This window comes from Phoxinus phoxinus, assembly GCF_949152265.1.
Source record: "Phoxinus phoxinus genome assembly, chromosome: 22".
Lineage (NCBI taxonomy): Eukaryota > Metazoa > Chordata > Actinopteri > Cypriniformes > Leuciscidae > Phoxinus > Phoxinus phoxinus.
The window spans coordinates 25331909-25347016 of NC_136897.1; the positions used below are offsets into that span (position 1 = coordinate 25331909).

At 37.7% G+C, this 15108-nt stretch overlaps 1 protein-coding gene across 3 annotated transcripts; it reads right to left on the minus strand.

Moving 5' to 3' along the window:
- Positions 1 to 282: 282 nt before the first annotated feature.
- elk4 (ETS transcription factor ELK4) lies at positions 283 to 14610 on the minus strand. Of its 3 annotated transcripts, XR_013795860.1 has the most exons (7): positions 14061 to 14610; positions 12587 to 12903; positions 10124 to 10837; positions 8825 to 9025; positions 6693 to 6809; positions 5102 to 5288; positions 283 to 1223 (listed from the first exon to the last, which is right to left on the minus strand). XR_013795860.1 is itself a non-coding variant. In XM_079597124.1 (6 exons), the coding sequence occupies exons 2-6, from the start codon at positions 12791 to 12793 to the stop codon at positions 5187 to 5189; spliced, it is 1341 nt and encodes a 446-aa protein (XP_079453250.1). In that variant the 5' UTR covers positions 12794 to 12903; positions 14061 to 14610; the 3' UTR covers positions 4560 to 5186. The 3 variants fall into 3 exon arrangements, 2 of the variants coding, with proteins under 2 accessions (XP_079453250.1, XP_079453251.1); XM_079597124.1 differs by lacking the exon at positions 283 to 1223 and having other exon boundaries at positions 4560 to 5288; XM_079597125.1 differs by lacking the exons at positions 283 to 1223; positions 5102 to 5288; positions 6693 to 6809 and having other exon boundaries at positions 8846 to 9025; positions 10636 to 10837; positions 14061 to 14424.
- Positions 14611 to 15108: the final 498 nt, after the last annotated feature.

The following is a 15108-nucleotide window of genomic DNA, read 5'->3' on the forward strand; positions in this document are numbered from 1 at the left end:
TGTTTTAAGTTCCCATGCTGGGGGAAGCTGTTCTTGCTTGTATAAACGGTGGGGGTGATGGTTTCCCCTTGCATTATAAAGTAGCAGGCCAAGCTCTCTTGAGGAGAAAGTCGCAGTATCTGTCTGTCTCTGACTCTGGCCTTGCAGCCTGGCTGCAGGGCTGGGGTCAGGCAACCATTTTCTCGCATGAATAAATTACTTTTCTTTTTAAATACAATTTGGATCTTGACGTCTCTTTGCCTGGGAATGCTGAGTTTAGTAATTGTTTTTGCCACAACAAATGCATAGGCTAGTTTCCAAATGTGGATCCAAAACTAAAATGTGAGTGTTTGGGGGTGGTGGAGTCACTAATAAGATGAGATTAGTTTTACAACAGATTCTAAAAAACACAAAGTGCCAGTAAGAGGAAAAAATGTTTAAGTGCTTTAGACTCCGATTAAAATACAACAGATGTTCAGTATGGCTACAATAGTTAAATGTGCTCAGGGGAAAAACAAAACTCAAGCAAACAGAGAAGGGAAAAAAAACATAAGACATCATTGTTTAAAAGCTAAACGCACATAAACCCATTTTATCCTACAGAGAAAAATGTGAATTTTCATAGAAACAAAACAAATGACTATTTAATGAAGAAGTAAAATGTGCAGTCAAACTAAGCTGCTTTTTCCTCACACAAAAAAAAAAAAAAAAAAAATCAATCTACTACGTGGGTAAGAGAGCATTTAACTAAAATAATGGAAACGGGATAAAAAAAGTCATTGCACACTGCACAAAATCCATTATTCAAAATGTAAAAGGCATTAAGCAACTCAAGATCCCCTCGATGAGAAGGCAATTGCATGTGCAGTGCTCACGATACAGGCAAGAGCAATCAAACTCGGTCTGAATGCTGCAGGAATGCAAATGAAGATGCTACAGGTCAAAGTGAACACACTACACAACGACAGCACGATGATACTGACACCCCATCACGTGTTACTCTATGTACAATGAACTCTTTCAAAGGAACAGTTAAAAACACACCTAAAAACAAACAAATATGAATTTCTTTCTTCCGTGGAACACAAAAAGAGAAGTTTTGCAGAACGTCCACGCTGCTCTTTTTCCATACTAAGAAAGTGGATGATTGATACTTTCGAGGTCCAAAAAAAAATACCACAATTTAATTATAGTGTCATTTGAAAAGTAGTTTGTTCAAATTTCGGTCTCTTCATCACAGAAAACTGCATCAGAAAAAAATATAAAGCACAAATCATACATTTTACATATTAATTAACTGATGTTTGTGTATGGAAAAGACATTCTGCAAAACATCTCATTTTTATCATGCAGGTTTGAAACAACGGTTTAAAAAAACGAACAAAATAAAATGTTAGATGTTTGCACACTTGCACTACAATGGCAGCTAATAAATGAAATAAAACAAAATGTTCCTATTCTTGATTTATGCATACAGACTGAAAATATGAACTGATAGTACTAGAAAGTATGAGTAAATGTTTCATATGATCAGTTTTCTACTGGATCTGAATACAGATTCTGGCTTTTATAATCTATTCTGATGATATATATTACAGTTATTACATGTTCTGGGTTAAATACAGCTTAAGATTTGTGTTAAAGGGATAGTTTATCCAAAAATAAAATTTCTTGTCATTTAACTTACTCACCCTAAAGTTGTTCTAAAATATTTATGAGTTTCTTTCTTTTGTTGAACATAAATGAAGATATTTTGTAGAATGTTGGTAACCAAACAATTGCTCGTCCCCAATATGGAAAAACTAACATTATAAAACGGATAGTTCCGGTCCTTGATTCTGATTGGTTGAGCCGCGTTCGAAGCCGTTGTAAATTACTCAACAAACACACACCCGTTTGTGATTCTTTGTTGCTGTATGTGTTGCTTGGCAACCTCTTTGGAACTACATTTCTTGGCGGAGGAATAAATGTGTTATAACCTTATATTTTTTTGTTGCTGGTGTTTATTTTTTTAATAAAATAAATATTAAAATTAATCTTTTTAAGGAGTAACCGTTTTATAAAAGCAATAAGCCCCTTGAAGCCGTGTTTTACAGTGAAATTTAGAACAGCTAAGGGGCTTATTGCTTTACTATGGAAGTCAATGGGGACCAGCAGTTATTTGGTTACCAACATTCTTCAAAATATCTTCTTTTGTGTTCAACAGAAGAAAGAAGAAACTCATACAGGAAACTAAAACCCATGATGGTGAGTTAATGATGAAAAATTCACATTTTTAGGTGAACTATCCTTTTAACAAAACAAAAAAACCTTAACAGAAATACAATACAATAAAAGTCCTGTTTACTCACAAATGCTGTCAATAGTTGTATTGAAACCAGAACAATCCTTCAAATAGCTATACTTTTAGTTTGTAGCTCTTTTCAGCAGCAAATGACAAAAAAAGCCATTCAGAATAGAAACAATGACCAAACCTGTTGCCTATTTTCGGTTTACTGCCAACAAATAAGACTAGAAGGCACCATGTTAGTTAGCATGGGTGTGAACGAGCCATTTCTTCAACATGTTGGGTCTGTGGGTAAGGATAAGGACTCTGGGTAATCATACCTGAGAGCTGAATTTGAGATGCTGAACAGTTCCTATACATACACTTTCGATCATTTCCCTTTCTATTTTAATCATTGCACTTTCAGTGGTCCTACAGGGAGGGACTAACCGAGCTCAGTTTCTGCAAATCGGGTGTCAGCATTTTAGCCTTGTTCCAGTTTTGTATTTAACGCATGTCAGTAATAAATCATGGCTTGAGTTTGTTTAGAGGTAGGGTTTTATGTTGTGCAACATATGGCCATTCATTTTCTATATTGGTTTATAAGTGGAGACGCAAGACTGCCAAATACTCACACTCACACATCAAATAAGGACTTCAAAGAAGGGCTTGTAGAATCAGTCGTTTAGCATCTTTGCCGGTGTTGTGCAAGATTCGATCCCCCATGGACCCTAACATGATTCAAGAACTTGTTTTGAGTATGATCAGAAACACAACATTACTTTAAGTTGTGTTAACCATGAAAATAAATAATTATAAAAGCCTGAAGCCCCCCCAAAATGTCACTAAACATTTACTATAGTGCAATGTTATATATTAAATGTATGCATTGCCTTCTAAAAACAGCAACTTTTGAATGAGCATCAATGGAAAAAGATATGTGGTATATCCTACCAGCAGGGGTGGACAACTGGATTGTGTTAACCAGCTACAAAAGGACAGACACTTCTGGCTGGGCATTACAAACAGCTTGGGCTTGTTGTCCCAGGTAGATTGTATTCTGCGGGGGGATTGAATCTTGCACAACACTGGGAAAGCTGACAAATGCAGGAATGGTTTTGAGCATTTGGCCTGAGCTCTACAGACAGCCGTCCAGTTACGGTACACATCCAACCGATCTCCACCAATCCAACCATCCTAATGGTGGGATGAGGCTTTAAGCATTGAGCCGGTGCCGTTCCATTCCATTTTACGCTGTGTACGCTCCATTAGCTTAATGGTGAATCACCAGTCTACTGGAGTAAAGCAAGTCCTTGGATTTTCCCACTCAACTGAAATCATTCCTAATGGCTTTCAGTCTTTCAGAACGGGAAAATGGTTTCTATGAAAAGATTTGTATGATAAGCGTTGGCGCAGTGGCGTATCTGGTGTGTTACGGTGATGGCATTGGGGCGTTTGGAAGCACGCTTCATTACGCAGTCGCCATCAAGCATTGCAACAAGGGTGACGACAATTTGGCCTCCTAAATGCCCTCTCAAAAATGTGCATCATGGTCAAAGCACCAGTTAGATTTAATGTTTTAAGATGTTCTAATGTTGAGGGTTGCTTCAAGAATATGACATCCTGACCGCCTCAAATAATGTTGTTCCAAATCTGTGTGACTTTCTGTTTTCCGTGGAACACAAATGAAGATATTTTGGTGTCTCCATTCAATGAAAGTAATGTTATTTCATGGACAAAAAAGCTGAAATATTTTTAAAAAACATTGCGTTCCACGGAAGAAAGACGGATTTACAGGTTTGGAACAACATTAATAAAAAAAATTGGTGAACCATCCTAAAGAAATTTGATACATTGTCTACAATGCACAATAAAAAGTCACTATTTGCACCAGCTAGTCGGTTAGCTTTACTAGGTGACGCACTGGACTGTAGATGCAGACATAATTGAGGGAAAATGGTCTGTCCATAAACTGCATCCCAAAGTTTTATGCAGAAATGAACCTGTGTCGAAAAGCGTTCACAAACAGTGCTGGTTCCGTGGACATCTGAGATTGAGATCTGAGTTTCTTTATAACGTTCACTTACAAACCACAATGTGTGTATAACCTTGAAATGAATCAAGAGTCACTCAGAAGCAGAAAGAAATTCCATTTCTCTACCATTTTCATTTCTAAGTTGTGTCGCGAGTCATTTACGTGAGGTAATTATTGACCCGCCGACAAGTTCACTACTTTTCTGGATGGCTAGTAAACATGAGTAGGTGCAAAAGCCCTAGTAAGTGCAGCTTGTTTTGATCTAAGTGCCATTCATGTGGTTATTATGACGAAACACTTTTAATACATGGCAGTAAGTGCAGCATGAGGAAAGATACAAGGTAATACAGAGGTCACCATTATCAAAATCACAAGGCGAAGGGGCGGTTTGGCTTGGCAAGGCAGGTTTGTTTGAGGACTTCTCAAACAAAAGGCAAACATGAGTTGAGACGAAGTGAACTTGCTGGATTATGTACAAAACCGATCCCTCTTTATCCGACGCAGAACAGAGATCTGGCTGTACAAACAAATGATGTGAGAATCTCTTCATCACAAGGAAATTCAGGATCCCAAATAAACAATGGGAAAGCACACGCATGATGTGCATTTTGGCAGCTGTGGAGATCAACAGCTATCAGCTTTAGTCACACTAGAGCCAATCCCTGAAGACCAGTGCATTAAAAAACAGGAATTAAAGATTTACAGTGTCCTGCAGACACTATATGATGGCTTGATATACATCCCAAGGAAAAGTTTTTGTGACATCACAAAGGTTCAAGAGTCAAACGGACGCTTAAACGATGGTCATAAATCTTTGTTACCTGAAGAGGACCAGTTCAGGGGAACAGAATGCGGTTAATCCGCATTTATCAATCAAGAACACGAGGCAAAGGTTTCGTCCCCCTCTTATGTCTTCTGTGGGTCGGGTGAGAGCGGGCCGGGAGTGTTGGTGCCGTCTAAATTATATACGGGAACAGAGAACTGCGTGGAACTCAGGGCAGAAGGAAACTGATAAAAAGAAGAGAAACAGAATGAAAAAAAAATTAACGCATCCTTTCTGGAATATTGTTACATCATTGAGAACAATCTCAAAGTCTCTGGTGTTTTCACCAGTGTTATTATCGTTAACTAATACTAAAAATAAAATTAAGTTGAAGTACTACATTAATAAAATTGAAATAAAAATAAATAAAATAAATTCAAAAATAGAAATATATCAAATAAACTAACCCCAAAAAAATGACAGCAGCACATAACAAAATTACTCAGACTTAAGCTAAAATTAAAACAAAAAGTAAATGTAAAATAAAAGCTACATTCAAAATATTAAAATAACAGCAGTTTTCACACTTTACACCAAGTTTTTGGAGTGGATGCTTTGATTAGGTTGATAAGAAAGCTGTTGTAAACCAAATCATAAATTCATAATAATTAATAACCAATAATTAAGACACAAATGATAATTATATTAAAATACCTATGAAAATATTGAAATAAACTAATTGTAAAAATAAATAATCAAAAGTATTTTTTGGCAATAAAAATAAATACTTGACTACTTATTGAACTTTCCTGATAATTCCAGATTTTCCAGGACCGTGGGAATCCTACACACTTCAGTCTTTCTAAACTGACAAAAAACCTCAAAGCACAAAGACATTACTCCCATTGTAATCAACAAAGCTGTTTTCAAGCACAATATCGGGTTTGCATATGATTTTCATCTTGCTACAAAGATAATCCAACCACTTCATTTTCCCTGTTTGTCTGAAATAAAATAAATGTACAAATATTATATTTGTATAATTGTACTCATTATATATTTAAGTAACGGCTTAGTGTTCACATCAAAGATAGCTTGTGACTTTGAATGTTAAAATATGTTCTCAAAACTTGTTTATTTGTGAGTAAGCTATGAGACTTCACTATTCAGCTCTCAAATCAGTGGAAATGCAGGCTGGTATGCAAAACCCTTTTGGGCAAAAAGGAACAGCTGTGGCATTCACAGATGACGTGGTTTGAATCCAAAAATGAAATGTGACAAACTTAAAGGGTTAGTTCACCCAAAAATGAAAATTATCCTATAATTTTGTATTTGCTTTCTTCTTTTTTTTGCTGTTTGTTTGCTTGTTGTTGTTTTTTTTGTTTTTATCTGTCCTGTCTTGCGGGGTTTTTGGACATGAGTCCGGCAAATAAATAAACTAACTAACTAATGTACTCACCCTCAAGGCATCCTAGGTGTATATGAGTTTCTTCTTTCAGCCAAACACAATCGGAGTTATTTAAAAAATACAAAATAAATCCTAGCTCTTCCCAGCTTTATAATGGGAGTGAATGGTACCTTAGATTTCGAAGCCCAAATAAAAGTACATCCAGGAACTAGACTGGCTATACGGCTGTTAAGTGACTCACCTGGAAGAGGGTATGCGGGCCCTGTCTCCGGGCGGGACTGAGGGGTGCCACCGGGCTTAGCGTGCTCCAGAAATGGATATTCGACAGAAGTGGACTGGGGGTGAGCAGCAGGGGTGTCTGCAACCAAAAAATGTGAACTTTTACAGAAGTAACTCTCTTTCCATTAAGCGTGCCTTTCCCATATACTCGTGAGCATCATAGCACAAAGCATTTGCAAGAGGCATAACCCTGCAATAAAAATGTTTAATTAAAAGTGGCTTAATGAGACTTTAAGAGGCAATAAGAATTAATCACAGGGCAAGGGTGCTGTATTTCCTGAAAAACCATAAATAATAGATTTGAATTATAGTATATTCCATCTTTCATCTCACTGAAGATACAGCAGGGGGTGATCCTCTGGGGCTGGCTGTATGAGTGCTCGTAAATGCAAAGATTGTGCAGTCTTAACGAGGTGATCCATCAAAGTAGCATCCAGCTAAACCTCACCATATGATCACGATCATGTAACAGCCAATGAGTGTCTGCGAAGCTCATCAGCACGACTGAGTCTTGTTGCTTACAATGGTGCACTATTGCCCTCTAGTGCCTCAAAATGATATCAATGCAACCACATAACCAAAAGGATTTCAATGTGACCTCACCATATTCCTGTGCAGGATAAGCACACATTTTCAGAAAAATATGTTGCTTGTAACAGGCCAACTTCTTTTAAACCACACTCAGAGACAGTGATCAATTTTATCATCAGTGGTCATTTTTAGTATTTGTGTATAAGCCTGGTAGCATTTGCAAGCATATTTAACAGGTGGTTCACAAGCTTTTTAACTTCCAAATTGCAAATATGGCATAAAATATTTATATAAATATAAATTGCATTCAAATATTTGTATGCATATTTTTTGGAACATAAAAATTATAAATGAAAATATGTACATGTAATGCACATAAAAAAACTGCTTTGCTTGCTAAGTTTTGTGTGCAAAATTGGTGTTTTTAGATAGAAGGATGTTCTGACCACAAGATCTGCATGTTATGCTCTAATTTATTCCAAATTGTCAGTATAACATGACATGGGGACTTTTACAAATTATTTAAATAAGCTACCACTTTGTTGCATGGCAAACTATTATCATGGCGCTAATTTAAAGTGTCCCTATTATGCTTTTCAAATATGTAATATAGCTGTGAATCTAAAAGGTCTGCAAAGTTTTAAAAGATCAGTAGTGCATGACAAATAAAGTTATTGTCTCCTAAATGAAAGAATCGATTCTGAACTGCCGAAACGAGTCCTCAGTAATTCCAGTCTCATTTCCTGTTACAAATTTGCATAATGCCAGCCTATGGTCTTCATTGGCTGCACGCAAACAACGTCTACTTTGCCCAGCCGTCAAACACTGTAGTTGTAGCTGAGACTGGAAGAGTATTTGCATGCATTTCAAAAAGATGAGGACTGGCATCAATACAGAAAAACGGACGGCATCGGTTCGTATCACTGTGTACCAAACGCTGAGGAAGCCTCCGGAGCTGAAATTCAGATATGGTAATAGGAGTTTTGTTTCAGACACAAGCTTTAAGCAGCAGACCAATCACAACAGTCGGGAAATGACCAATCAGAGCAGAGTAGGCTTTCAGAAAGGAGAGGTATAGAGTGAACCTTCAAATAAATTGTTTACAGACTCTTTGTGAAATAAGGTGATGACGTGAAATGTATATTATGAGACAATTAAAGTGTTTTTCGACCTTGGATGCATGCAAAAATTTTGTAGGAGACCTCCAAAACTAAATTAGGAACCTTAAAAATAGCATAATTGGGGCACTTTAAGACTAAATGACACAAAAAAAGCAAACTGCTGTTGGTTGTTATGTTTTATATTTTGGTCAAACAGCTGTTTTCTATCTAATTGGGCAATTCTTGGCCAGAACAAGATGCAAAGTGGTTGGAAAGATACAATGAGCAAAGTCAAATAAGACAGCAACAGTAAATAACTGCACAAGAGGATGCGCCTCTAGTGAGTTGGATGGAAATCGCGACCCAACACGAAAACTGCTGATGGTCTAATGATTCTAACAAACCAATGACAGCAGAAAATAGCATTGTACTCGTGTGATGGGGAGGTCAGGAGGAGACTGACCTGCAGGAAGGCTGGGGTGAGAGAGGCCGTGGGGAGGGACGGGCTGGACAGATTGAAAGGGCTGAGGTCAGAGCTGGTCACCACCAGCGTGGGCATCAACTCCAGGCCTTTGGGTTTCTTTGACTTTCCGCTGAGATTGCGGGGTGAAGAGTCGGGCATCTCAGAAGCTGTTACTGTGTCCTTGGAAAAGTAGGGCTGGACCTGATGGATCGAAAGAGAAAGAGCGCTTTTAATAATTATTTTTTTTATAAAATAATGGTTGACACTCATATAATGAATTATTGATATAAATATTTACATTTGTATTATATTCATCTTTATTTAGCAAACTATTAAATAATCATAATTTATATATATATATATATTTTTTAATATTACATATTCAAATTGTTATTCAAAGTGAATCAAGGCCTGAAATGTAATCAAATTGACATTATTAAAGAAAGGATACCTGAATGAATTGTTATAAATAAAAACGATAAAAATATAAATAGAAAATGAAATAGTAGAAAAATAAATACAACCAAATTAACACATTTTGAAAAGAAACAAAACATTATATATATCTGAATGAATTGTTCTGCAACCAAATAAAATAAAATGTATTATATGTTTTAAATAAATAAAATAAAATTTTCATCATGGATATACACAAACCTTTGACCATTAATTAATGAATTAGTTACATTTATATAGCGCTTTTCTGGGCACTCAAATCTCTTCACATGGAAGGGGGAATCTCCTCAACCACCACCAATGTGCAGCATCACCTGGATGATGCGACGGCAGCCATATTGCGCCAGAACGCCCACCACACACCAGCTTACTGGTGGAGAGGAGACAGTGATGAAGCCAATGAGTATATGGGGATGATTAGGAGGCCAAGGGGCAAATTTGGCCAGGATGCCGGGGTTACACCCCTACTCTTTTTCGAAGGACATCCTGGGATTTTTAATGACCACAGAGAGTCAAGACCTCGGTTTAACGTCTCATCCGAAGGACGGTACGCTAACATCATTCCAATATTCATTTCCAACATGTTCTCTTTATTTTGCCAATCTGTTTTGGCGCACAGGCCTTCATCAGAGCTTAAAGATTACAGGTGTACAAAAGCTCATTTAGGCCAATGAAGGTCTGTGCACCAAAACACGTTGGCAAAATAAAGAGTAATATCTTTTCAGCTCCATTTTACATTTGTTGCTGGTATTGTCCCAACATTTTTTCGCTTTTCTTCCACGCACCGTGTTGATCTTGTGAAGTTGCGACAGAACAACTACACAATATTTTAGCATGTTGTACCTGCAACTGTAACTCTGAAGGCTGTGAGGAGAGGGACTCAATTTCACTGTCAATCACCAGCTCCTGGGAATCCGTCATCGGAGAAGAAGAGGGCGACTGGGAATGAGGGAGCAGTGACGGAGAGATTCTTGAGAGCGGGAAGCCCGTCATGGCATTCTCCGAAGTGTGATTCTCCACAAACGCACACACAACATGCGAGACTGTGCTCTGTTTGGTCTCGTTTACTGTCAGAGTGCGCAGGGGAACTTGGGCGGCTTGTGCCAGAAGTTCAGGCCTCCCTATAGCAGACAGAGTGGTGTTTCTGTTCTGTGGTCCCATGGTCCCGAATTTAATGACTGTGGTGGACGGCTGGGGCGACTCCTGGCCTGCCTTTTTGTCCATTAGCTTTTCTCCTGGGTTCTCGATCTTCATGGATTTAAAAAGTTGTGTTCCTGACTGCAAAGAAGTCAAAGTGAAGGATGTGTACAAGCCGGAGTTGATATAGTCATTCCGGTTGGATGCTTTGGACTGACCCGGTGTGCCTGCACCTCGGTCTGGGGCGTCTTTGCTGTCTTTATCCCTGGAGACGTTTGCAAGTTTGTCAGAGAGGGGCAGAGGTCCGGCAGAGCCCCCGTCAGCACCCTCCATTCTGGCCATCCCATCCCCCTTTAGGATATCAGGGTACGACACAAAACGATACACAAACTTCTGCCCGTTTACTTTTTTGATGATGTTCTGCAAGGAAAGATTAGAGAAAATGCATGTTTATTTTAGCCGATGAATGACTTTCTCCAACATACATCTAAAAATATATCTACGTAAAAAGCATAAACCCAAACAAATCAACCAAAACGTCCCTCATATGTTCATTTTTACCCATCAGTTGCATTCTTCTACTCGCTCTAGCAAAATAACATGCAATTAAGTAAACAAACCCGTGTTCAAAGACCAGGAAGAATGCGGAAAACGATTCCTCTTGCCCTGTGGTGCCAAGATGAGGCTTAAAAAAGCTAAAGCGCGAAACCCTCAAACACACAGTTCCCGCTCAAGAATAAACCTGACAGGGCTCTGTGACCCTTGATTCAGTTCAGAGTGACTTGATTGTGTGTTTACAACAACAAAATAACCTGATGGACAAGAAGAGTGTGGGGGCAAGGAGAGGGCTGAAAGCTAGCAATTACAATAAACACTGATTTAAATATATGACCACAACAGCATTTAAGCTGCGTTCACACTGCCAGTGTCACAAAGCAACATGATCACATTCATTTCAAAGGAGAGCTGGCCATATCAGGCAGTGCGAGCAACAGTGAACGTTGGCGACAGGATGCAGGAAAACTTTATGCAAATGAAGAGCGTCTTTTGGGAGAGACAACCAATAGGAGTGAAGACAGTGGAGCGCATGCGATCCGTCAATAGATCCTGTAGTGTCGGCGGCAAGATGGAGGAGAAGCTACCGTATTTTAGCGGTCTCCGTGTACATAGATTGGTACTCTTAAATGTATGATGAAGTATGTAATATGAATATTTTAATATTAAACGAATAGTTGATGAAAAAGTTGGGAATTTAAAATTAGAAATTGTCTATAATAGAGTTTATATGTCTATTTTAAGAACTTTTATTCTTTGATGTAATCTAGTGCTAAACATTTATTTTTTATCTTTATTGCATCACCATTGCACACCTGCAGGTGAAAGGTACATGGGAAAAAAGACCAAACAGGAAAAAAACAAGGAACTCCCACACACTATAAATACTTGCAAATGAGTATCAATTTTATTAGCAACGTTTCGGTCTCACGACCTTCATCAGGCAATATTATTTTTAGTGTTAACATTTTCAGAACATGATTCCTAATAAATACCTATGAATTTAAAAATCAACCACTATTTAAAAATTCCCAATTAACTAATATATCATATCACAAAACTAAATTAGCACTAGAGGGTGGCAAAGGTAACCTAAAATCTCAAAATAGGCAGAAACAAGTACCATTATAATATCTGCAAATAATAATAAACAATTTACCGTTAACCAATAACCAATATAATCCTGATATCCTTCAGATTATCAGGATAGAACAAAAACTTCTCCCCATTTACTTTATGTTCTGCAGGGGAAACAGTCAGTCACAAATATTGACCAATAACCATTACAGTCCCGATATAGGCCTAAGCCTAAAGTGCATCCATATGCTGACAAATATTGAATATTATGAATACTGACTAAAAAAATGTCAGTCTGTTCCTCACACAAAGCTTCTGTATGGCTTCAAAACACTTGGAATTTAGAGCACAAGCTCTATTGACTACCTTTGTTATTATTTATTATTTTTTCCAGCTCAACAGACCTCAATCACAGCTTGGACAAACAGCAAAACATCTTTTATGTTCCATGGAAGATGTAAAGTCATTCGGTTCAGAACAATGCGAGGGCGAGTAAATGATGACTGAACTTTTTTTTTTTTTAAGGACATTACGCACCTTGTCATAGTAGTAACGCAGAGCCCGGCTGAGCTTGTCGTAGTTCATGCTGGGTTTGTTCTTGCGGGCGCCCCATAATCTGGCCACCTCCTCGGCCTGACACAGTTTGAACTCTCCATCCTCGTTGGTCCAGCAGATGAGGTGGTCATTGCTGGGGTCCAACAGGAGCTGCAGCAGGAACTGCCACAGGGTCACTGAGCTGTCCATGTCCTTCTCTATCCACAGCTGTGGGGGAAACGTTACCTTACGGGAGCCTGTTCGAGCTCACAGCCTGGCCGACACGTAACGGCATATTCCGGCAAATATCCAGACAGAGCCTGAAATATAAAAGATCGAGATGCAATTAGATCACAAATTGAATTTTAAAGTAACAGCAAGAGGGAGAGCTTTATGAAGCAAACTCAAATGTTTAGGATGCGTTTCGCTTAAACCAAACCTAGAGCGACCATTCTTGAAATCATAAAACCATGGTAAATATGCACACCATATTAAATACCAAATGGTACTGGACTTCAGCGTAATCCTGGCAGTGTGGACAGCGCAGACCGACTGTGTGCGTGTAAGCAGCTTAAAATAAAACTAAATCTGCCTTGACTCATCCGATATCCAGCTGGTAGTTGCCAAAGAGAGCGAAAAAAGTCTCCCACATACAATCTGACAGAACAGAACAGAACACACAAACATAGAAACAAAGAGGCGAGACGTGACAGCATTCCTCCGACTGTAGGAGACAGGTTCTGGGAATTTTACACTAGAGAGTTTAGACTGAGACAGCATCAACAATTACATGTAGCTCAAAATTATGGCCCATTTCATGATGATAGTGATTGCATACTGTAAACATACCACTTGTGCATCTTTAATTTTATGGCTAAAATTAGATGCTCATTTTGTTGCTGCATATTACATACCTAAATGACCCCAGATCTCACCATGATACACTTCAAAATTGTATAATGGTGCACATCAATAGCCATTATATACACCTATCTTAATATTCAATATAAAGACTAAATTTACACTTATAATGGCAGATTTCCTATTTTTATAAAAATGACCATATAAACCTTTAATTTAAAACTACACATAAGTTACCTTTAGCCTAATTCTTTTGAGAATAACTTGAAAATTCAGGACCAAAGGTTGGCAAAACAATGGAAATATATGCTAAATGTGCATTTAATCCTAAACAATCCTTTAAAACTCACATAAAACTCTATGCTCGATAGTGTAAAGCTTTGTGTAAATTATAAATTCCACAAATCTGGATAGGAGCTTATGCAAAACCTCCACGTCAACTCAACCACATTTAACAATGCAAACGGGTCATATATAATTCGGTTTAGTTTTCAAATTCCTCTACAATACTTATAAAGTTAGCAAACTATAAAGTAAATGAAAACAGACGCGAATGTACTAAACTGCAACCTGTTAGAACTTGAGTTAGCATCGAGCTAATGTCTGTCAAACTCACCTGAGAAGCTTTGTGCTCTCCGGAGTCGGTCCTGGAGGGGTTTTCCGACAGATTAAAACCAGAAAATAAAATAAAATAAAATAAAAAAATGCCGAATGTATGTTTACATCGTGTAAAGGTATTTGGTGGTCAGCTAGCGTAGCGTGCTAGTCCGCTAGCTAACGGAGTCTTAGCTAACTTTAGACACATTAAACTAACTAGAGTTTATTTAAATTCTACTAATTAAAGCGGTTTCCTGACGCATTTACAATGAGAACGACAAAAAAGAGGTAGAGAAAAACTAAAGTCTCTCCATCTCACGTAACGTTACTGATATTTTTAGCTGCAACCACAATAATACAAAACAGGAAGCAACAAGCCCACCAGATTAGACACTCTAACAGCGCACAATAAAACTCCAGAACAAAGACTGAGATTTTATGAATCTGTAAGAAATGACGTGCATTTAATTTGAATAGCGATAATATCCTCCAGATGTCCAATCAGCCGCACGAGAAAAGCAGTGAAGCCAGTCAAAGCATCTTATGATGGACTGTTTCATCTATATGACTATAATAGTTATTTAACGTATCAATAAATATGGTGTACTTAATGATGAAAAAAGTAACTACATATCAATTCGGATGGTGTTGAAATATTATGTAACATCCGTTTGAATGTACTTTGACATTTAGATAAGAAATGACTGGTAATATAGATAATAGAATGAGGACCGGGTGTGAAATGACAGAGATAGAACGATACAGACAGACAGACAGACAGACAGACAGACAGACAGACAGAGATAGATAGATAGATAGATAGATAGATAGATAGATAGATAGATAGATAGATAGATAGATAGATAGAAAGATAGATAGATAGATAGATAGATAGATAGATAGATAGATAGATAGATAGATAGATAGATAGATAGATAGATATTTGAGATGACTCAACATCTATCTATAACATTTCCCTTATACATACATTAAAAAAGTGTTACGTTTACATAATCAATATTACTTGTCAACAACCCATTAACCCAACTATTATAAGCGAAGTGCAA

Excerpts from the sequence above, each read along its gene's own strand:
- elk4 (XM_079597124.1), bottom strand. The coding sequence starts at position 12,793 with ATGGACAGCTCAGTGACCCTGTGGCAGTTCCTGCTGCAGCTCCTGTTG. Across the intron at positions 10,838-12,586 it reads TGCGTTACTACTATGACAAG|AACATCATCAAAAAAGTAAA; the intron begins GTGCGTAATGTC and ends CTTTCCTTGCAG. Across the intron at positions 9,026-10,123 it reads CTTCAGAGTTACAGTTGCAG|GTCCAGCCCTACTTTTCCAA; the intron begins GTACAACATGCT and ends TCGATCCATCAG.